Below are 24,428 nucleotides of genomic sequence, written 5' to 3'. Positions count from 1 at the left end.
GTCCGCCCGCCCCGGGCAGCGACACCGCCCCGACACGCGTGCTGCTGTCCCCCCCGGTGTCATCACATGTCAGTCTCCTGATATCATCCCATGCTGTCCCCCGGTGTCATCCCCTGCTGTTCTTCCGGTGTCATCGGGTGCTGTCCCCTTAATGTCACCCTGCGCTGTCCCATCCAGAGTCTTCTTCTAACACTGACTGTGAGCCCTTCAGAAGAGCCTCGACAGTTTGGAGAGATGGTCAGAGAAGAATTCTCTGAAATTCTACACAGGAAAATACAGAGTCCTGCACCTAGGGAGGAACAACCCTGGGTACCAGCACAGGCTGGGGCCCAACCTGCTGGAAAGCAGCTCTGTGGAGCAGGACCTGGGGGTCCTAGTGGACAACAAACTGTGCATGAGCCAGCAGTGCCCTTGTGGCCAGGAAGGCCAGTGGAATCCTGGGATGCCTCTGGAAGAGCACTACCAGAAGGTCAAGGGAGGTGATCCTGCCCTGCTGCTCAGCTCTAGTGAGGTCTCACCTGGAGTCTGTGCTCAGTGCTGGTCTCTGGAGCACAACAGAGATGTGGAGCTCCTGGAGTGAGTCCAGCAGAGAGCTACAAAGGTGATCAAGGAACTGGAGCATCTCTATTTTGAGGAAAGGCTGAGAGAATTGATCCTGTTCAGCCTTGAAGAGGGATAAGTGAGAAGGGACCTCATCCCTGTCTGTCAGTGTCTGCTGGGAGTGGTTGGAGCATGCACCAAGGCTCTGTTCAGTGGTGCCAGACAGCAGGACATGAGTCAGCAGGCAGAAACTGGTGCACAGAGAATTCCACCTGAACATGAGAAAAATTTTCTTTACTGTGTGTGTGATCATGCAGTGGAAGAGCACAATCACACACACAGTAAAAAAGATTGTCTCCCTCACTGAAGATGCTCAAGAACTGTCTGGATGCAGTCCTCTGCTGTGTCCTCTGGGGTGATGCTTGAACAGGGATTTTGGACCAGATGACCCACTGTGGTGCCTTTCAACCTGACCCGGTATGTGATTCTATGAATTGTGTTATGTTAAATACATTTGGGCAGATGTGGAGAAAGTGACAGATATGCTGAGAGGGATAACCTCTCTATGCTGATGACCCATTTATTCCCTTGTTTTGGTTTTGTTTTGCCAGTGAAGAGATGTAGCACAACCTCCTACAAGGATGGGAGAAGTGGGAAGATGTACTTCCTTCCTCCATTACCTGCCATCAGCTAAGCCCTAGGCAGCCATGCACTCACACCCCCACTAGTGGGAATAGGGACAGGAAGGGAAGGGTAAAAGCTGGAAAACCTTTGGGCCGAGATAAAGAGTTTGACAGGAAAAGCAAAAGCAACACATGCAAGCAAAGCAAAAGGAATTAATTCACCATGTCCTATGGTCAGGCAGGAGTTCAGTCATTTCCAGGGGAGCAGGGCCTGTCTCGTGTAATGGTGACTTGGGAAGACAAATGCCATTGCTCCAAATGCCCTGTCTTTCCTCAGTACTTCACACTGAACATGATGTCACATGGTCTGGAATATCCCTTTGGTCAGCTGGGGTCACCTGTCCTGCCTGTGTCTCCTCCCAGCCTCCCATGCACCCAGAAAAGGCTTTGGCTCCATGTAAGCTCTGCTCAGCAACAAAAACATCTCTATTATCATCACTGTGTTCAGCACAAATCCAAAACACAGCCCCAGCTACTGTGGGGAAAATTAACTCTGCCCTGGCCAAAACCAGCACATCCTTGTAATACTTAAGAATCAAGGGTCGAGGTGGCATTTCCTGGAATGGTAATTGGTACACAGTTTAACTAGACACAGTTGCCAGTGAGAGGTATTTCATATTGCTTTTGATGACCCTGCCTGCTCCTAAGGCAGAAGGCTGACCACAAGTAAGCCGGGGGTGCAGCCCTAGATTTGCAGGAAAACTGGCCAATGTTGGTGCAAAGGATCAGAGATTAATAAATGCCCTTTAGTAACCAGGGCAGTGCTTACACACTTTAGGACTCTCACAAACCTCAACCTTTCTTGATCAAACATTACATTTGCTAAACAAATCCCTGAATTTCAATAATAAATATAATTTAAATCAACATGAAGAGCCATAAAGAAACATAAAAGTTGTTACCTGGTTCAATTGCTCAGTGCACCAAAATCGATTAAATGTCTATCATGGAGCTTTCCCCATGGAGGACAGCAGGATCCTACCCTACAGAGTGTCTTGGATGCCTGGATGCTCCTTTTTCTTTCCATACATTATATAGTAGAAATGTTGCATATCATGAAGAAATACAGAATCTGGGAATTTTATTCATGAATTTTTATTAAACTGAAATGAGAACACCATTGCAAAGAGATTTTACAATGACAAAAGATCAAAAAATTCATCAGAAAGCTACAGACCTCATAACAATATTGATCTTACAAGTGAAAACACTAACAGATTTTAGTAAAGCCAGCATTTTCAATATTAAGAAATTAAAAAAATGTATTTAAGAGCATTTTCCTTTAGATACACTTAGAAACAATGAAGAATTCCTGAGCAACTACTTTTATACCAGTATTCTCCAAAGAATGTACATACAACATATGAAATCTAATTCTTACAACTTCTTGTATTTTAGAAATTTAAAAAAAAAAATTTGGATCTGGTTCATAGAGTAATTGTGCTTAAAGTCATCCTGTTGCTACAGCAATGACACTGCAATAACCTCTCATGTTCCACATTGCATACAAATTCGGAAACTGTAGTGGAAAAAATGCTAGCTTGTATCGCAAATCTACCAACCAAATAGTTTATGCAAATGGAAATAAGTTTGCTCTAAATATTGGGCCATCTCTTTCTCTGCTGAAAATATACTGTTTATTCTGGATATTATTCAGAAGGTGCAATTTTTATTTCTTTGAGAGTCTGCTGGCACAATTAAAGGCAAGGAAGTTCCAGAGACTTTTACTCTCACTTAGTAGCACATCAGAATTTTGAGCAAATACAATCAATGATTAACATGTTTTTTTCTGGGCTGTACTTTTCCATAACAGTGCCCTCAAGTACTGTTATATCTTACACAACGACTAAAACATACACAAAAACAACAAAAAGATTTCAGAAGCCAAGATAGTGCTATCTCTGAGCAATGTAACACATGTATAAGAACTGATGGTTGTATTTTATCAGATGATAAAAATGTTTTTTGTAGTCAGAATAGAAAAAAATTACTTTCCAAAATGAAAAATAAACAACACTAAAGCAGCCCAGGAGCTCTTTCTAAGTATAGCTGAGCAGTAGTTTCCTCTCCCTTTTGGAAAGAAAGACAAAGGGATGAGAATTAAGAGTAGTCTACAGCATTTTGAATATTAAAAATATGATATGACATCATTGTAGTTCTGTCTGTAGAAAAATCTACCTTCTTCTAGACATGTATAGTTTTGCATCCTACTGAAGGGATATTTTCTACACGTCACTTGTACAATGATTTCCAGCATCCTCTAAAAATTCTACTCAGTGCTACAAGTCTCTAAAACTAACCATTGCAGGAACTGTAATGAAATCTTTCAATGTTTATTGATGTCAAAATGAGGTGAAGGTACTCAGCAGCTCACAAAAATGGATCCAAAAGCAGCATTGTTTAAAAAAATAGTTAAATAATGTCAAGATCCAAGACAAGCAGCATCACTGAGTAGAAAAGGACAATAAACCTTCCAAAAAGAGGAATTTAAAAAACAAGACCATTTTATATCTAACTGCTCTATGCACCAATATCTTGCGTGTAAGATTAGCTTTTAGCATATCAGCACTCTAAGAGGCCACACAACTAATGCAGGTATTTTTCTTAACTACTTCCAACAGATATATAGTAGCACCTCTTAAAATGCAACTTATTGAAGAGATGTATTTTAAACCTAACTTGGTAATCTTCAGAATTTATTACCAAGAGAGAGACTTTCCAACTAAGAAAAGTATTAACAGATACCTTGTCACAGGTATAAACTGAAACAATGCCCAGAAATGCCATGAGGCTGCTTAGTAATATCCCCAAAGTATTTTTTCTCTTGGAGCTTCTAGGTCATTGCATTATATATACTAAATAAAAACAAAACAATGCTTAAGAATGGTAGACATATGTGTGGGACAATGTAAATGGATAAATAAATCTCACCTGTATATCTGTGTGAATAATAGAAGGTTGTTTATAAAATCAGTGTGGTGTACTCTATTTCTCTTTACTTTTTCCCCTTAGGAATGTAGAAAATGGAGTGTCAGACCAGATGCTGAGCCTGACTCTTCAAGTTTTGTTTTTGCTTTGGGACCAATGTCAAAGAGGGGGAAGAAAAATCTTGTAACTGGTAGAAAATGAATTACCACTTCTCATGTATAGGACTTTTTCTGCTCATATAAAACAGCTGATCCATAATAGCCGATTTCAGCATTTTGCCAACAATAAGGCTTTACTAGTTTTGTGGTCTATATCAGGTAGTTGTGCACATTTCCGCTTTTGATATTAAAGTATTTTCTTCTCTTCCTTTTTTCCCCCTCACTAACTCATTTATCACTCCTCTCAGTTCTGCTAGAGCTCATTTTTTACTATCTATTCTCATATTTCATTCTTTCCCTTCCATTTTCTCATCTTCCCCCACTCTTTTCAGCTGTAGTCAAAATGCATTTTTTCCCTCATCATCTACCATGTACCATGCCATAGTGACTACACTCCTTTTCCATTCTGTCACATGCAGCACCCCTGTCGCTCTTCCTGTCACTTAGTGGTGGACTTGGCAGGACCGGGTTAACATTTGGACTATGACCTTATAGGTCTTTTCCAACCTAAGCTGTTCTATGCTTCTATGATATTTAAGCTCTTTATATCCCCATGTATTATGTATTTAGGCATCCATTTATCTTTATTTTTCTGCTTGACATACACACCAGAAAAATGAAGAGGATCCCTGATTTGTTTCAAAGTGATTTTCAAGGCTGAGCCACAAGGTTATTCAAATGATTATAATTCAGTCCATCTTTCCACACCCACAGGAACTGGAGCCTGATTTTAGTGTGACAGTTTGAGATAGTTGAGAGCAGAGCTTTCCATTTTTACTCATTTAGAGACAAGAATTGACAGGTTTGCTTCCTAGGAACTCAGTTGAAAACAGGTAATTCTAAATAGAAGTATTGATAAATACCAAGTACCATAGCTGAGATCCAGAATGAAAGCACCTCTGGAAAATTGGCTCAATCAGTCCTAGTGACCTGGAAATATAAATAGTGGCAAAAAACTTTTCAGGCCAGGAATGGGACTGATGCTTGACTGCCAATCTGGGCACCAAGGATATTCTTACAAAGTGGAATTTTCTTTAGTTTGGTTTTTTTTTTTTTTTTCCCATATTAAAAACATTTAATTTTGCTACATATCTCAAATATTCCATCCTCATACTACCACTGCCATGCAAGTGATGATTCCATGACAAGCTGTTTGTTAACAAAAATAATTCCAATTTACAAATAAAATTTTAAAATTCTTGATAGAATGAGTCACAAATTTACACACAAAGCAAAATGCTTTTTCCTGCTTGCTGTTTAAAGGGAGCAAAAAAAAAAAAAAAATCGGAGGTAGCAGTTATTTGAGGATGTGATGCCTTATCTCATGACACTTTTTTCACTTCATTTGTCTTTATGGCTTTGTAGAAGATGTCTTATGTCTATCAACTGGTTTACAGGACTTCAGTTTCCTTGCACAACACCTTCAAATCAGATTATAGTTGCCATGAAATTACAAAAATACACTTACAGGCTTCATGATGTAAACCCTACATACACAATACTTCAGAGAGCACAAAATAATCTGCTTATTCATTTTGAACACCTGCTGCTAATACACTTTGGACACTTGAATGACATTTAAAGCAGCTGTCTATTTTTCAGCCATTTAAAACATAGACACGCAGACAGATATATTACAGAATTCACTGGTTTGACATAAATCATCATTACATATTTGTGTTACAGTTTGTTCCATAAACACATACATCCTCTTACTAATGTTATATCAGGTTAATTCACTGCATTTTAATTAAATAATCTTCATAGTTACATAGTATCATCAAGACCAAACCTAAAGTCCTCATCATGTGTGATACTGAGCTTTGTGAGCATGTGCCAATTCATTAGTTTGTATTTCTTCTAAAGTCTGAAATATTACACAGAAATACTAAAATTGTACATCAATTAGGTCTCTGCTAAAAAAAGAAATCTAGTAAACAAGTATATGGTAATGAATCATATTTGCCAATACTGAAGAAAAAATGTTAATAAAATTAGTCTGAGTCAGAAGGAAAGGTAATTAAATAAAATATGTATGTTCAATTTTAGGAATGTTGTAAAACTAATTATGAAGAAGAGTCTTTATGCTACCTTTTAGGGCTTTTATGCTATTACAAAGTAGTTCACACTATAAATGTACGTGGATAACTTTGACATTGAAAACATCTTTCACATTCTTGAAATAATTATTCCAAGTGAGAAATTTGACTAATGGTGCAAGAGTTAGAGGGCTGATCCCTCTTCCTGGGGTAAATTCTGTTTATCCCTCTGGATATCAAAGGCGGTATGAAAAGCCTGTTTTTCCCCACTGGTGTGTCATAATTTTACACTGATTGACTCTGTAGAACTGCTTCAAAAACTCATGTACTTCCTAATGAAAAGCTTAAAGACCTGCAAGCAAAAATATTGTTGCAAACAGAAAAAAAAAACCACTATTTTTTTGGGGTTTTTTTTGGTTTGTTTTTTTTTTTTTTAATGTACTTTCAGATGTTTAAGGTCACTTTTAGAAGCTCTGCCACTGAGAGGAACAAGGTGTTTGGAAAATATAAGCAAATCCAAGGGAAAATTAATCTAGCTGCACATTTGTTCAGCTTCAAGAATTAAATACACTTATGACAATGTGTTCAAATTACATTCAGCTAGCAAATCCCCCAAAACTTCAAAGCAACAAGCAAATGCTTGCTATTCCACTGTAGTTGACTTTCCCTTTTCACAGGGAGCCATGATGATTTGGCATATTGAGACATTCATTAGCAAAGGCGGGAGATGCTCAACACCACACAAAGTAATTTGGGTTACAATTATTTTACAGTTTCAGTATTCATTTATGACAAAGCACAGAGACTCCGTGACTCTCCTTCTGTGTGGATTCTGATTGGAGGCACACATGCCTACAGTTCGGCAGGATGAATCACATACTTTAAATCTGCTAACTGTTGTGTCTGCTTCAGGTGAAAAGTAACTTCAGGTAAAAAGATATGGGTGGGAACAGCCTGTTGCTGTCGTACGTTTGGGTAGTTACTGTGTTCTAACCGAAGAAATCTACTCTATAGGGAACATCTTTAGGCTCTAGGCTTGATGAGATACTACAGCTTCTGTCCATTACTAGACACATCCCAGAAGGCCTGTAGCAGCATATCTTTATGCACACTGTCAGACACAGTGTGTTGGCAGCTTGTACACTTCCACACACACAAGTTTCCACATAACTCAGGAGTTTTTCTGCAGTACTTCTAGCATTTCTAGAAATCTGTAAGGTATACTACAAACAGAGTATCTATGGCAAAATTGTTCAATTAACTATAACTGAAGAGAGTTTTATGTTTGATACCTGGAGTAGCCCCTTCATGTCTTCACGTGTTAAATAAGTGGTTGAATTAGGAATCTAGGATACCTTCCCACACCTTCAGTGGAGCATCCAGACTGCTCTGATCAGCCCCTGAAATTGGGTTGCCTATATAGCGGACAGGCTCTAAATCTGATGCCACCCTAATGTTACAGTCCACTACCACTTACATTTATAGACACACAGATTGTTAAGCTCTAATGTCCTGCCTGTGCAAAGGCTAGGTGGTTCTATCAACCTGTGCTTGAGCAGTTCCATGGCTTTGAAAATAAAGGGTGAGAATCTGATTCGCTGAATTAGATATGGCCTTCTGGGACCTTCAAAATCTGAAATTCTCTTTTGTCTGGCTCTGCAGTAGATACCTGATACCGCAGGAAGGCTCGCTCAGTGCACAAAATCAAAAAAAAAATGGAGAAAAGTAAAGCTGTTCAGGAAGGAAACTAACAAAAGAGAGCCCATCTATCAAATACACTCCCCTCCAAAGGTACAGGATGATTTCCTCACCTTAAGTTTCCAGTTTTCCCTGAAGCTAGAGATGCTAGCTAAATACTTGGCCCACTTCAATCAGCCATCACACGGTCATACTTTTCTGGACTCAATTAAACTTCTGTTTCAAGAAGGAAGGCCAGAGCAACTTAGCAGCCACTACAGTATAATTTTAATTCTGTCTTCAGTTACATGGGATATAATGGATCCTTACTGTTCCCACTGCTATTCTGGGGACACATGACCAGCCCAAGTATATGGACTAGTCTCCTCATTCCCACTGCTTTTTCAGTGGAGGTCGGAATCAGACCTTGGAGGCTGATTCCAAAATGAATGTTCATAAATTCATGATAAAAACTCTGACTTCACACTTTACTTCCAGGCTCAGAGAAAAGTGCAGGATACAGGAGAGCCCCATGTCATTTACAACTGGCATCAGAGTACAAATTCAAAGGGAAAGAACCTCAGGTCTCAAAACCTAAACTCTAATTTAATTATATAATTACAGGTAATAAAAAACCTGTGAAACAAATAATTTACAATTCAAATAGTAATATATCTGTGATATATTAGAAATATAGTTTAAAAATGTTTTCATATTCTTAATTAGTATAAAGTTTAATTTTATGCTTTGTATAGAAATTACAGCTTTATTTGTTATTGCCTTAGCAGAAGGAAAGGGAAAAGTTTCTAGGCAGCTAAATAGCATTGGGAAATCAGAAAATATTTTACTTTGCTCTTTTTTTGGTAATAGAAAAATAGCCTTTAAAAATAGATTGTTAAACATATGGGCTTATATTAAAGTAAAATTGTATATTATATACAGTAAGGCAGTATATGATGTATTATCCTGCTTTCTCTTTCATTTTGGTTTGTCTGGACCAGGATATGAATGGGATGCAGTTTTCTGTCACATTGAAACAAAACAAAAATATATTTAGAAGTATTTGTTATTTTACTGCAATTTGTAGAATATATTCGCTTTTATATATGATATGTCATGTACAAGAGCTCCTTTTTCTCAAAGATTGAGAAAAAAGATAAAGAAAACTTAATGTAGTGTCAGAATGCATTCAGAAGAAAACACACTGTAGGTAAGAATACAGTTGTACAATGTTTTATCTAATGTAGGAACTGCTCAGATTGCTATGGTTTGCTGACTGACCCAAAATAATTTTCATCTTTATTGAATCTGTGGTATTTCCTCAGGCTTCATTAACCAACAGAAGTTCTACAGAACAGAATAATTATTTTACAGTGCATTTTTCATCACGGACAAGATCCATTTCCTCATTTCACTGTGTCAGAAATGTGTGCTAAGGTTCCAGGATTTACATCCACGACTATTACCTCAACTCACAGATTATTTTATTACCTGTACAATGCACATAGGAGGCTAGGCTTTCAGAGGCTAGGCTTTCTAAAGAACTGTTTGCTATGTGATTTTGTTTTACTGTGTGTAACTAACTAAGTATGTGCTGTACTAAAAGGTTATTTAAAGGAGGGCATAAAGGAAGATGGATCCATGTAGTCTGATCCACTGGCGTCTCTTCTGGAGTCACTTGGAGTTGTCGTGCTGTAGCTTGTATTCTTCTCAGCTTGACTTTGCTGAGGGTTCCGAGATGTTTCTGCTACAGGTTCTTGAGATTCAGGTGTGTTCTGGCTGCGCTGATCTGGCAATAGTACTAAAATGTGATGGTCTACAACTGTTGAGACCTTGGTATATTCTTTGCTGGTTCCTGGAACAGTGCATTTTTTAGTCTTTCCACTGTTTTCTTTATGTTTCAGTAATAGAGTTGGTTTCTCATCTTGTCTGACTTTATGAACTTCTACATAGTCCATTAGTTTAGGATTCAGGAAAGGTGACTTGTTACTATGTTCATTTTGTCTGACCTGCACTGTGGTCTGGTCAGTTTTGGCATACTCCATCTCTCTCACCTTTTCCACGACATCGTACACAGTTTCAGCAATAGGATACAGAGATTGACGATTTTCTTCATTTCCCACCAAAACTGGTGAATTGTTCACATTTGTGGTGTTCAGTGTTATCTTGAAAGCCTCCACAGTGCTGTGGTAGGCAAACATAGCAGCCTGATTACTGGGTAACTGAGCTGCCAGCCACGTGCACGTCTTTATACTCTCACAAGGGAGTGTTTTCTGTTCTGAGGCTGTACACCGAGTGTCCCAGCTCGCTTTCCCCCCTTTCTTTTCTTTAGCTCTTACATCTTTAGCTCTTCCATCCACAGATGGAAGGCTGCGGGATTCCCTGCACTTCACAGGGAGGAAAGAAGGGCTATCACAGCTCCCTCGGCCTGAGTCACTGTCTGTTTCCTTGAGCATAATTTTTGTATTTTTACTGGGAGTGTCATGCCTCGGCATGAGTTGCTGATCCTCACTGTCCTCTACCTCCAGATATTCTATCAGTAGTTCCTCGCAATCTGATGTTGGAGGGAAACCATGGCAACCAAGAGCACTCAGTAATTCTTCAGATTTTCCTGCCTGAAGGTATAATGAAGAGGATATAATTTTTCATTGACAACCTTAGGGATTATATGACTACAACAATTGTGAACAATCTACATATTTGATGTACAAAACACTTTGATAGTTACATTGCTAGACGTAAACCTGATTTCTACTGCTGCGGAAAATATTGAAAGAAGGGGAAAAAAATTCCTGAGTTTCCTCAGTGGGGAGACAAACCAAAAATTCATGTTTGTAATGTGGGAGGAGCAGGGAGCTTTTAGCAGGTATGGGTGTCCTGAGTTTAACAAGAAGGAAATGGAGGAGAATTGCAGTGCAAATATGTCCTGCTTCTGCAGCATGGCAAAAGACTGTGGAGAGCATCTTCCATAAGAACTACTACAAAGTTCACAGAGGCATTTCCTTGTGTCCCAGGAAACAGGACAGTCACAAACCCTCTTTTTAAACACCCTTGTGTTACAAGTGAAAGGCAAAACTCTGTCTCACACATATCGTCCACATGTTTAACCAGAAAGTGTTGCTTATCTCCAACAATGATTAACTGAAGCAGTTTTCCACCTTTATTGTGGTAATTGTGTTTGCTAGTATATAAGTTGGAAAAGATGGTGAATTCTTTTGTTGTTTTGTTGTTAGCTGTGGTACTCACCTCCAGCAGATGTGTATCTATGCCTTTTATCTTTGGTCCTGGAACTGGTGGCAGGATAAAGGCCATCATTCTAAAAAAACCCCGGAGCAAACAGACCAGGTGTAAATACAGACACTATCTCTATTCTCCCTTTTCCTCAGAATGCGACTGAGATTTTAAACACTCCTCCCATATCTTATACATCTCAATTGGACCTCTGTCTCCTGTATGCCTCACAAGCTGGGTAATTGACAAATCCAGTTACAGCTCATAAAGTACCCTTAGATATATTATAACAAACACCAGTAGTACAAAAGTTATTCAACTGGAAAAGTAAGATTACTAATTCCTTTTAATTGTCACCTGTCTCTTAACCTCCAGTACTCTAATGTGATTGTAAATTCATCATTGGCCAAGAAACAGTGAAGTGAGGCACAGTTCAGGAGGATTAGTGGGGCTGTCTGTGCATGTTTGACTGTCACCTGACTACTGCTAAACAGGATTTATGGTGAAGCACATGGCTTCTCCAACCACAGTTTCTATCCCTTTCTTCTACTCAGCCAGTATTTTTTGTCAGACTTGTACAAAAGCAACAATTTTTGCAACACCTTTCTCTTTCAAATTTGATTGAAATTAGCCAAATTCTAAGAAATCATTTGGGAAATTGATAGAGAGGCTGGCAGAAACACAATCTCATAATATAACTTTGTTTACTTTAGGAAATTATGACAAAAGCCAAAGACATGTCTCCTACAGGAACAGGGATACTCCAAGTAATGTTTGATGAATATTACATGGCAGGACACCAAGATTAGTCAGATCTAACAGAGACAGATCTTTACCAAATGAGAATTTAGCCTGGTGTCCATAAGGAGCAGAATCAGTGCTTTATCAGTTGCAAATTAAGTCAAATACCTATAACTAACAGTTTATAAGCTAAGGCAAATGCTATAGGAAATTGAATCAAATATTGGAAGTCTATTTTTGAAAAGTTTTCTCTGATCTTGGACTCCATGCAATTGTGAAATTGGTGGCTTACCTGTACCCTTTCATAATCATTATCCAGCTCATGATTAAACATATAAGAGATGACAGAACACCAACGATGATCCACACAACCATATCTTTTACTGTAAAGTCTAAGAAAAACCAGAATTATTCAAGGACAGGCATCTAGCATATGCATAGTCAGCATGCCAAAAAATCTCTCAAATTACTTTTATTTTAAAAATTGGCCTAAACTGGCAAATTTATTATCAAACAGAGGCCTTCAGCAGCACAGACAGATCTTAACAATCCCTGTAATATCAAATAATGAATATAATTTTTACTAATGGTACTGCACAGGAAATAAACTGTCTTGGAGAAATCATACAAAAATGCATGAAGAGGAAAATTTTGTCACAGCCAATTATACAGATTGGGTTCAAATCTAGTTGCACCGAAACAGTAGTAATTTAATTATTAAATACATATCATACAATTAATTAAATGCTGGGTAAAGTGACCTAGGATTACATATTTTTAAGGATTTTTATTGTAATGTAACACTTTTTATACTGAAGTGCTTATTTCATATTAATTCTGGATAAAGAGTAATGAAGAGCTATTGCTGTCTGGAGGCAGTTGCTCTTTGTTGTCTGTGTCACAGTTTTAATGCAGTTGCCAGTGTTCTTTTAATTAAAAACTACCATAAAAAGAACAAATGAGACAATAGATAGAAAGGACATGGTTTAAATAAGCAAAGAAATTATTCACCCTCTTAACTCTATCATAAAATAATGAAGGGGAAAGGTATCTGGGTATGGTACAGTAATGATAAGGATTTTGTTACCTTAGTAATGATGTTCTCATCTGTCCTAGGGAAACTAAAGGATCTGCATGGGTGTCACAAACAGCTAACAAAAAATATAATATGAACTTGCATGTAATAACAATTATGGAAGGGATGCCTGGTCACTCACCAGTAGGGATCTCAATATACATTTCTGGGCTCCACTCACTCCACAGTCCATGGTGGTCTGGTTTGCAGTGAATCTGTACAATATACCTCTTTCCAGGATTTAAACTAAACATTTTGCAATGTGTTTGCTGTCCAACAAAAATAGTCTGGAAATAAAATAAATGTCACAGCTAAGGTTTTGGTAATCAAGAGGGAAATATAGAATGATTCTGGATATCTTTTCCTAATAATTGTTGAGCAGGCATGGAATAATGGTACATTTATTTTATTTCTATAGTTTAGCTTTCTAGCAGGTGGGAATGAGATCTGGTGCTTGTATACAGTGCAAATTAAACTGCTGTAAAAATACATCATGAATTTATGGCAAATAGGAGAGGAGCTGTGGTAACGGTAGGAATTGCAGTGGTGACAGGCAGAGGAGGAGGCAAAGATGAATGAGGGAGGAAGAAACAGAGATGGAGAAAGAAAATGCAGAGAGGAAGAGGGAATGTGGAGTTGTGGAAATGCACAGGGTAGTAAAAAGTAGGTCTTGCAATGGTCAGAGGGCCAGAGGGAGGGAGAAGGAAGGAGAAGATACTGAGGTGGTTTGGAAGTTCTGCAGACAAGAAGGGGATGGAGTCAAATACCAACAGCTGGAGTCTTTCATTTGCCACTCATTTGCTTAAGTTGTAGATCCTGGCCATAGAAAATTATTATTGTTGTGTGGCCACTACACTTACCACCTAATGTTTATTTAAATAAATTTAAATTATTTTATGTAATGTCACTGAGCTTTCTGTTATCTAAGAAGTGCTTGTGTTTAAGAACAAATTAACATGAAAGAAATGTATCTGAGATACAAGCAGGAAATCACAGGTCACACAAGCACTTTTGAAAAATTATGAACTATTTAGAGTGTCTGCTTCATGATGTTCAGGCATGGGACTTGGCTGACAAAATCTAACTAGTCAGAAAACATCTAGCAAAAACTTGTGACATCCTTACCTCCCATTCCTCTCCTTCTTCAGGCTTTAGTTGTAATTCATATTCAAGGGTAAGCCATCCAGATCTGACATCAGCCAGTGAGGGTGGAGACCATGTCAGGACCAGATACGGTTTTCTCTTTATTGACTTTTTTAATTCCAGAGTTATATTCACGGGAGGATCTGGCTGTACTGTTGAAATAAAAGAACTGTCAATAAGAATCTAAGTGACTTTTTTCCTTGCAGCTTAGGAAGAAATATAAAATGATGTGAGTGAAGAATTGCCATCTCCATTGGGGGTCTGCTAATTTGGAACTGCTACTGGAATATAGAAATCAAGAGTTTTCAGATAAAGTAAGTATGGATTTATGAATTTTAAAACCCTCATGAATAGTTAATAAGTATGTTGAATTAATGTTGAAATTTGACTTAACCATTTATCATCAAAAATATTTTTTCTTACCTTTCCATTTATTGTTACTTTTCTCCACAACAGTATTTCAAAGTTAACATCTTTAATGTTATGTTATGAAAATTGCATTCTACTATAATCTTATCAAAGCTTGGCATAAATATTTAGGAATACTGAAAACATGGATGCAGCTAATGAAACTTGTCCCCTCCATCTTTTACATTCAGAAAACACAACCACATGATCCCTACACTTTTAAGTAAGGATACTTAAGAGTAAACCAAGACAGCATATTAAAGCTCTCTCTGTATTTCAAAAATAAACCAAAATGGAACATAGGTTTCTTCTAGAGTCAGGCTTGCATCTTCCTCAGTTCACAGGTAGAGCTTCTGCATATTGTGCATATATTTTACCACTGTCTGATCAAAGATTCATCAGGACATTGCACTGAGGTAATATATAAAGCCATTTCTCCAGCAGCCTTTTTCCAGTTGCCAGATTCCTGGCAGCCAGATCCTTGACAACAAAATGGTTATCAAGGATAATGTTCCATTCTCTTAGATAAAATCCTAATTATTTGTCCATAGTCACTCTGTAGAAAAAGTCTGAAAAAGAGATTATCAGTACACTTCTATAAAAAGCACTAATGCAGCTTCTCTTGGGTCTGGGAACTACTTTTGGGCAATCAGATTTAAGTATTATTAGTTAAAAGATCAAACTGATTTCCGTTGCTTGTACAGCGGAAAAAGGATTTTAGTTGGATGACATTTCTTAGGGTTTGACTACAAGAAATATGGAAAACCAATAAATGTTTATCTGAACATAATTTTAAAGCTTTTAGCATTTTTGGCTTCTTCTGAAAATAAGATGGTAAAGGGATGAATATTGATTTGTTATTAAACTAAGGAATATCTTATTTGTATAAGTTTTCAACTTAATACTGCATATGAGGAGAGCTGGAATTGAAATTCTTGTGTCAAAACCCATGATTCTGAATAATTTGGTTTCACAAAAACTACTTTTTAACTCTTACCTATGTAAGTCACATCCACATAATGAGGATCAGAGACATTACTTCCCATTTCATTAGTTGCCCTCACAGTAATATTGTATATGGTCCAGAAAGAGGTGTGCTTTTTATCGAAGTAGCATGAATTGGGGCCTGCAGTTTTGTAATCTGGACATTCATAAACTTTTTCTTCTCTGAAATGAAAGAATCCCAGTGATTAGCTTACACAGACTAAAACACCTGATTTTGGTTACTAGTACTTCAGCATTATTTAGGGCTGGATCTGATTCTTCACACCTGGCACTGTGAAGAAAGTCAGAAAATTGCTTCCAGACTGAAAGTCATTGGACAATCCCAGAGACTGTACTAAGCATTTTCCCCACCAAGTATACACCACAAAGCCTGAAGAATTTAGGCTATTGCAGATGCAACTGTGGGCTAGTAGAGCACAGCTCTTACTTCTCTGAAAGCCACTGTCCACTGCACAGCCCAAAGCCCTTACATATTCCAGAAGAAGTGATTGCTGAAGTCTTCTTATCTATCTATTAAAAAAATATGTATTTCCAATGTTAATCTCACACTTACAGGAATTCTGCATATTACACTAATATGCTTTCAGAATTTATTTGGTCTTTCATCTCTTGATCATTAAAAAAAAAAAAAAAATCTACTTTGTACTCTCCTTCACATCCATACCCAAGCTTCCCAAAGTCAGAGGAGGGGTAGGAGACAAAATTGAGTAGTATTTGTTTTCATGCTCTTCCTGGATGCACAAAAGAAAAAGTTATGGATGTGGACCTCTTACTCCACCATACCTGACTAGACCAGTATCTGTCTTTTTACACTAAGAGTGAGCTCTCAGCTGACATTTACAGAGTTTAGCATCTATTTAGGTAATTGCAAGGTAGAGCAGTACTAGGTGAAATAAAAAGGACCAAAAGACCTAAAAAAATGTATTGACTCTTTCTTTAAAATGAATGTTTAGCACTTTATCTGAGTTCCAAGGAAAGATTACAGAAACCAGGAGGCATTCATACCTTATGAATACTAGTGCAAAACAAACCTTATCAGAAGACAAAAGTTTTAGTATCTGGTCATTTTGGAAAGTTTTATTTATAAGACTGCATGTTGAAGAGTTTTAGGACTGTGCAATTGTATTGTGTACTAATACACTGAAAAGACAGAATTCACAGTAATTATATATCTGCCATTATAAAGAGATCAAGATTTAATATTTCCGTCTTAGACATGTTGCTGCTTTTGTGTGATGCTAGAACATACCACTGGACAAAACCATGGACTACAGAAAATGGCATCTCCCAAAATAAGAAACCAATGAGGATTGATTTTCCAGGTCCTTCCAACAAAACACTGAATAACTATACAGCACTTATTACCCCTCTTTGCTGTAAAACAAAGTGTGTTTCGTCAAGAGTCCTCCATCTGAAGCAGGTTTCCACCAACAAGTAAATGTTTCTTTTTCAGGAGAACGGCACTTTATTATTACAGGCTTTTCAGGAGGTAACTGTTCTGTAAGAAATAAAGAAATGAACTAATGATTAAGTTTAATCCATTAGGTCCATCTTGAATTTGTAAAACAGAGAACAGGAAAATATGAAAAAAGAAAAAGTTTTGCTTCGTAGTGGCACAGGAAAGGAGAGACAATTTCCTGCTTAGGACAACAGCTTGCTACTTTCACCTGGATTCAGAATTCTCTCTCACTTCAGCCGCACTGAAGAACAGTTTTAGTTTTCTGCCTGTGGCTTTCTTCTGCCCCAAAATCTCATAAAGGATGTTGAAATACTGTCATAGCAGGCTCTATAAAATTATTTTAAAAACACTCTATTATATCCAAATAGATTGGATATCTATTTTCTGTAGTGTTCTGGTTTCAAGTAGGACAGAGATAATTTCTTCTCAGTAACTGGAATAGTGCTGTGGTTTGGATACATATGAGAATAATTTTCATAATACAGGGATATTTTGTTACTATGTCATGTTTATCCTAAACCAAGGACCTTTTTGTATCTCTTGCTCTGTTAGTGAAGAGCTACAAAACAGAAAAAAAGGTTGGGAGTGACTATAGGCAGGACAGGTGACCTGACCAAGAGGATTCCATAGAACATTATCTCCAGCATAAAAATTTAGGAGCTACCCAGAACCAGTGACCACCAGGATTCAGAAATGGAGTCTGGCACTGATCAGCAGTGGGTGAGCAAATATATTGTCCATAATTCCCCCTCTTTTTAATAATAATAGTAATAATAATAATAATAATAATCATCATCATCATCACCATCACTTCTTCTTCTTCTTCTTCTTCTTCTTATTATTATTATTATTATTATTATTATTATTATTACATTTTACTTTGTTTTAATTATTGAACTGTTCTTATCCCAACCCACAGATTTTACCTTTGATTCTTCCCCTCATTCCACCATGGTGACATATGAGTGAGCAGCTGTGTGCTGGTTTGTTGCCAGCTGAGCTTAAACCATTACATACAAAACAATTTTTTTTTCAAAATATGTGTTTTAAGATTATTCTGCTTGTTTGAAAGGTATGCTGTCATTTTCTTTTGCTTTTAGGTAAAAAATGAAGAATGTAAATGTATGTCTATTTGTCTGTGTTCTTGGCAGTAATTTGCTTCTGAAGCACTCAAAATATACAGAGAAGCAGCTCTCATATTTCACTGTAATGTTTTTATGTTCAGGACTCAGGCTACTTGCATTATTACTCCTGAGCAAGTTTTTATAGTTTCAAGAACAGAATTTAAGAACTGGGTGGAGAAAAATGCTTACATTTTGAATAGGATGATGCTTGTCAAAATCCTGAAGTGATTGAAACTTCTGCAGTTATGTATTTGTGGCAAAAATATTCCTATTACATCAATAATGTATATTTTCTACTATGTACAGGAGAGACATTGATTTTCCAAATTCCTCATTTCTAAGGCAGATCTGAAAATGGGCCATTTAAAAAATATTTTTCTATTAACAGTACTTCAATAATATCTATGTCTAATAGTGAATAATACAACTAGTAACTGAAGAAGTTTTGAGACAGCTAGGCTAAAGTGTCTGGCAACAAGATATGATGTCATACATATTTAGTGTGTCTACTCAAATCCAGTAAAAGACAGATAGTGACTTCCATGTGATAGTATCTGTAATTGTCATTAAGGCTTTCAGTCCAGGCCCTTATACAAAAACCATGACCTGATATTTACAGCTACAGACAAAATCAACATGATTTTTAAATAAAGAGACAGGGACAATAAATTATTTAGGTACACCTGTATCAGAAGTGACTTCCTAGTAAATCCCACCTTGTTTATCATAGCCAGTTTCAGCAGAGGATCCTGAGCAGATCAATAAGATTAACAAAGCAATTACACAAAAAGTATGGTAAAATGCACTGAGTACTACAAAGTACCCATGTGAGAGGCCAGGTTTTCAGGACTGGCATTTAGACACCTTCACAGTATTGAACCTGCTACACTTTAAAAGCAATTTACAGAGCAGCAATCATCCACTCACCTTTAGAGATCTGAATGCTTCTTTCTGAGCTCCACTCGCTCCATTCTCCGAGGTCTAACATGCAACGCACCTGAACAACATACTTCACCCCAGCTTTCAGGCTGCTCACCTCATAGTGTGTCTGCATTCCTACAGATACTGTCTGTAAAAGAAAATGGACTGGGGAAAATAATAAAGAATTGGACCACTTAAATTAATAAACCATAAAGGAATAGGCATGAGTCTGACTTCTGAAAATCAGGGAAGTTAATTTGCATATTTATAAGAGATCAATTACAAAGAAGCAAAAGTAGTGATTTAGCAGAAAAAAGATTACTGCTGATTCTGATATCCAAGAGCATATTGAACTGTAGACTTCCTAATACTCTATCACATCCACAATTCAAGGAGCATTACCAGTAGTCCAGCCTACATATAAACCCCACATCGAAATTCTTCTCAGTGACTTTAAGTGACTTTCTCAGACCCTTCTAATTTCTCCTATTTCAAAATGCATAGCATTCTCCATCATTAAGACATCAACAAGCTAGGACATGTGACTATAAGTTTAAGAATGATATTTTGTCCTGAAAACTCAGCTGAAGCAGTACTGAAGCTGATTCCTAGAAATATGGCAACAGGTGGGGAATGTCACTGGAAATAGTTAAATGTGAGTAGGCCACAACAGAATTTCTGAGGGCCAGGTTGCCTCCAACTGATCATGTTGAAGAGGATGATGATAACTGGGCTTTGTCATACATAACATTAGGATGATTATGTAAATATATTGAATTTCACAGTCTCTACAGACCACTCCATTTTTCTTTCTTTAATCAGATTTGGTTACATTAATTTTTCTATTCTTATTTTTTTATAGGACCAATTAAATGGAGACAAGAGAATTCACTGAACACAGCATTTATAAAATAAATATATTTTTCCCTTACCTCCCACTCTTCCTTTTCCTCAGGCTTTAGTCGTAGCTCATAGCGATAGAGATGTGAATTAGAGCTGGCATCAGCTAATGACGGTGGAGACCATTTTGCCCAAAGGTATGACAGGTTAGCAGATGTGTTTGTTTCTAGAGAGAGGTTCACAGGAGCATCTGGCTGAACTGTATAAATGAATGAAAAGTGTGCCATTTAATTTTCTCTCAGAAAAAAATACCTCCTTTATGGTTTTGTATGTCATCATATTATTTTCAGATAATTCAGCACTGTAAAAGAATAATAAAGAAGTCTTTCATTTTTCCTTTCTCCTCAATGAGTTTAACTAGCTCCTGATTTCCAGCAGTATCAGCAAATCTTAAGCTTTACTCTGAATTTAAAAGGCTAAGGAAATACAAATCATAATTTTATAAGGCCACTCTTGCAAAATTAAAATGTCAGCTATTTCATAGCTAGAAAAACTAAGTATACTATAATTAAAATGGTATATTATGCATGTGCAGAAAGTAGAATGGAGTCAGGAGTATAAAATACTACAGAAAGCCTGTATAATGCTCAGGCAGTTATTTTTACCTTTCCAAGACTGCAATGCCAGCAGTTAAAATGACTTTTACATTTGAAATATGAGATAGCTTAACCTAATTTGAAAATTTTATAATCCGCATTGAGTCTAATTAAAATACTGCAGACAACTAGAAAATGAAGCAAATGTTTTGGCTAAAGTTAAAAGTTTTACATATTCATACATGAAATCCCTACAATCAAGTATGTAGTTACTTAATTTAAAATTAAAACACAGTTTTCAGATACATTTAACATGCATATTTGAGATTATCTGTGAATAAACACTTCTCAATAGCAAGTTTCACATCATGAGAAAAGAAATCTTTCACTACTGCTTGCTCTAGGATTAAAAACTGCTCACTTCTCTAACTAGTTTGTTTTCCATTTCATTCTTTGATTTTACCTATGGAAGTTACATCCACATGCTGAGGATCTGAGCTGTTACTTCCAATCTCATTTGTTGCCGTTACAGTGATAATATATGTTGTCCAGGGATTAGTGTGGTTTTTATCAAAGTAGCAGGAATTCGGACCTGATGTTAGGTAGTCTGGACATTCATAGATTTTTTCTTCACTGAAACAAAATGATTTAAAAATTTAGGATATGAAACGATGCAGATAGTATTCTGGTAATGGAATAGATTCAGCAGAGAAATCTGAAATATTTGCATATATATATATAGTGTATAATTTTATATTATATATATCTATAATCCCATCTCTTGGAAACATTTTGGTACATGTCAAATGCCATTACCATAAATGTTTCATTTACATTTTTATTGCCATTGTTTTGATCAATGCTTTCACCCCCTTTTTTTATATATAAGAATAAATCAACAAAAGAACAGAAACATAAATTTCCAGAGACAGAACAAAGAAATTTTAACAATATTTATAAGCAAGTAAGAGGGGAAATGAAAAATATTTCCTTCAATTAGATAAGTTGCTAAATATCCTTGTATATTACCCCTAGAAATTAAACTTATGGGCCCTATGGCAGAGAGTTCATTTATTGATTAGTTTTCAGCAAGGTCAGAGAATCATTTAGGTTGGAAAAGACCTCTAAGATTGTCAAGTCAAGCTTTGACCACCTTCTCAACCAGACCATAGCACCAAGTGCCATGTTCCAGTAGAATACCTCCAGAAATGGTGACTGCCCACCTCCCTGGCCAGCCCATTCCAATGCCTACCCATCATTTCAGTGAAGGAATTCTTCCTGAGGTCCTGGATTGGATTCTTTAGGAGAGGGATTATTTTGTGCTCAAAGCTGGCCTAGGTGATGTACTCAGAGCCTACCTGAGGTGAGAAGAACTATACAAACGCAAAGCATCAGCTGATGTGGTACAAGAATGAACATTAATTCCACTATTATATTTTATGTATCATCAGTAATAAGGTTTCTTAGTTTCCAGGCAGTTTTGTCACAGTTCACAAAGAAAAGATGGGAGAAAGGTGTCTATACCTAAGAGAAAATAAGCCTAGAAAGGCAATTGTGGCCCAGGTCTAAAATGCTTGGCAGAGCTTGGGTTCAGCAGATTTAATGAAATGGATAAGCACTCCCATTCTTCCCTAAGCAGAATGACTCTGGACAGTGACAGGTATGAATTAAAATGTTCATTAAACTTTTTGATCAAGACTGAAACATCTGGGCTTTCATAAAATAAAAGTTCTCAAATCATCGTTGTGTGTGGTAACTTCATTGAAGACTGCATCTTTTTCTGCTCAATGACTTGGAATGTTTAATTGTAGCAGGGACGTCTGAGGTTTTATCTTACCTATTCTGAATCTCCCTGGATTTATGAAAAAAATTTAGTCTCTGAGCCTCCCTGCTTACTTGTCCCTGTTCAAAGACTAAATGTTTTCAGGAAGAAAGTATAGTAAAACAAAGATGGACAGGCTAAGTAAAGTTGTGAAACATATGCACTTCATTCCTGAACAGGATGAGGAAGTTGAGAATTTATCAAAATAATAACTTTTGAGATGCGATACCCATGTCTCATTTCACTGCATTTTGGGAACCATTGACCACAAAACCAACAGGAGAAAAAGTGACTATAGTCCAGATGGGGGTTTTGGTATGCAGGGTAAAGGACAAGCTCCTTGGCAGGGCCCCAAGGGCCCCAAGGGCCCTGCCAGCCCTCACTGCCCAGCCCTTCCATGGGGACCTGAGTCCCAGGTCTCCAGTTCAGCTGGTTTCCAGCTCCACATGGCCCTGCTTTTCCCAGTCACAGCCCCCTGAGCCAGCCCAAGACCTGAGCTGATGTCCCAGCCCAGCCTGGCCTCAGCCTGTCCCTGTCCCCAAGAAAGTGACTGATGCCCAGGGCTGGGCTGCCCCCCTCCTGCCCTGCTCTGTGGCTGGGGTGATGGGAGATCTGCTGCCCTGTGGTGCCCTTATGCTTCAGCACTCAGAGAGCCTGTTCAGCTGAAAGCTGTGTGCTTCCCAAAAAGATGGGCAAACATGCCTTTGCTCCCAGCACATCTTAAGACAAGTGGGATTTTTGGTAGATGAGTTTCAGGAGGGACAGACTGAAGATTTGGGGCTGTCAGTGGTCATGTTTTCTTCCAACAAGGGAAGCCATGGATCTTATGCAGCCCTTATTGTCTATCTGAGGTTAAAATGGACTCATAAAAACAACTTTAGAAATCAATGTTGTCATTCTCTTGGTCTGTCATAACCATCACTTTATCACGTACAGAGTATATATGCACCACTTGTTACCTGTCTTTGCTGTAGAACAGGGTATAATTGTTAGGGAGTCCTCCATCTGAGCCAGGCTTCCACCAACATGAAAAGGTTTCCTTTTCTTGAGAACGACATCTTACTATCTGAGGTTTTCCAGGGTATGATTGACCTAGGAAAGTGCAAAAATCCAACTAGTTAAATTAGAAGTGGACAATGATTTTGGATGCAGAGGGTAAGTCAACCAAGCATTCCTTTTTTGAAGACAATAAAATCACATGAAACAGTGAATTGAATTAGGCAAATAACTCTGCCTGGGAAAAGGATCAATATTCTCACAAAAGCAAATATATTTTATCTCAAACTCCTAAAATAGCTAGTAGAACGATTTTTCTTTTTAACATGAACATTTATTTTTCACCTAAACTCAAAATGGTATATTTATCTCCAAATTAAACTATGAAGATGAGAAATAAATATATGACCTTTACGATTTGTCCCCGTAAAAATTACAATTTTGTATCTTCAGATAATTTTAAGATTAAATTTCACCTTCAACTTTGCAACAGAACTGAAATTCCATTCTTTGTGCATATTTGGGGTAAATTATAGGTCAGAAAATTATTAAAAGAAGGAAATCAATGGGCTAGATGTAATTTTTTGGGTACTGCCAACCTGAATGTATTCATTCATTGTTCAAATATTCCTTGTTAATCCAAATACGTTTAAAAACATTTCTTGTTTAGACTACTTCTCATTAAGTTACACCAAGAATATAGACTATACATTTACATTCATTTTAAAACAACAAGTGTGTGAGCTTTTAACCTAAGCTTATCTTTATTTATTTTTATTAAGTTCCATGTAATTACCTCAACTAATGTAGCTATTCATATGCTAACTCCCAAGAAGGTGTTTACAGGCGTAAAGTGAATATAGGATGTCAGTATTGCCACCAAACAATCCTTAAATTAATCGTATAAAAAGAAAAGAAAACTCCAGCCATTTTCATACCAAACTTCAGAAGAAAGTAATTTAAAGAGGTACATGGCCAGGATAGATTGGGTAAAGCCTCAGACTTCTCTAAAGAAAGTGTCTTAAGGAAGAAACAAGCATTT

The 24,428-nt window shown here is 37.2% G+C and overlaps 1 protein-coding gene across 1 annotated transcript in view; it reads right to left on the bottom strand.

Annotated features, from left to right (window-relative positions):
* Positions 1-8,708: 8,708 nt before the first annotated feature.
* PRLR (prolactin receptor) overlaps positions 8,709-24,428 on the bottom strand; it is a 98,789-nt gene continuing 83,069 nt past the window's right edge. Inside the window, exons 3-13 of the mRNA XM_053931593.1 lie at positions 23,350-23,482; positions 21,032-21,201; positions 20,065-20,231; positions 19,139-19,280; positions 16,994-17,126; positions 15,621-15,790; positions 14,198-14,367; positions 13,215-13,359; positions 12,290-12,389; positions 11,272-11,341; positions 8,709-10,640 (exon numbers count right to left, since the gene is read on the bottom strand). Coding sequence (XP_053787568.1) covers positions 9,633-10,640; positions 11,272-11,341; positions 12,290-12,389; positions 13,215-13,359; positions 14,198-14,367; positions 15,621-15,790; positions 16,994-17,126; positions 19,139-19,280; positions 20,065-20,231; positions 21,032-21,201; positions 23,350-23,482 — 2,408 coding nt within the window. The 3' untranslated portion in view covers positions 8,709-9,632. The remainder of the gene's footprint in view (positions 10,641-11,271; positions 11,342-12,289; positions 12,390-13,214; positions 13,360-14,197; positions 14,368-15,620; positions 15,791-16,993; positions 17,127-19,138; positions 19,281-20,064; positions 20,232-21,031; positions 21,202-23,349; positions 23,483-24,428) is intronic.

Source organism: Vidua chalybeata, chromosome Z, assembly GCF_026979565.1.
Source record: "Vidua chalybeata isolate OUT-0048 chromosome Z, bVidCha1 merged haplotype, whole genome shotgun sequence".
Taxonomy (NCBI): Eukaryota; Metazoa; Chordata; class Aves; order Passeriformes; family Viduidae; genus Vidua; species Vidua chalybeata.
Note: the sequence above shows the minus strand (reverse complement) of the source record. Positions and strands in the feature narration are given on the sequence as shown.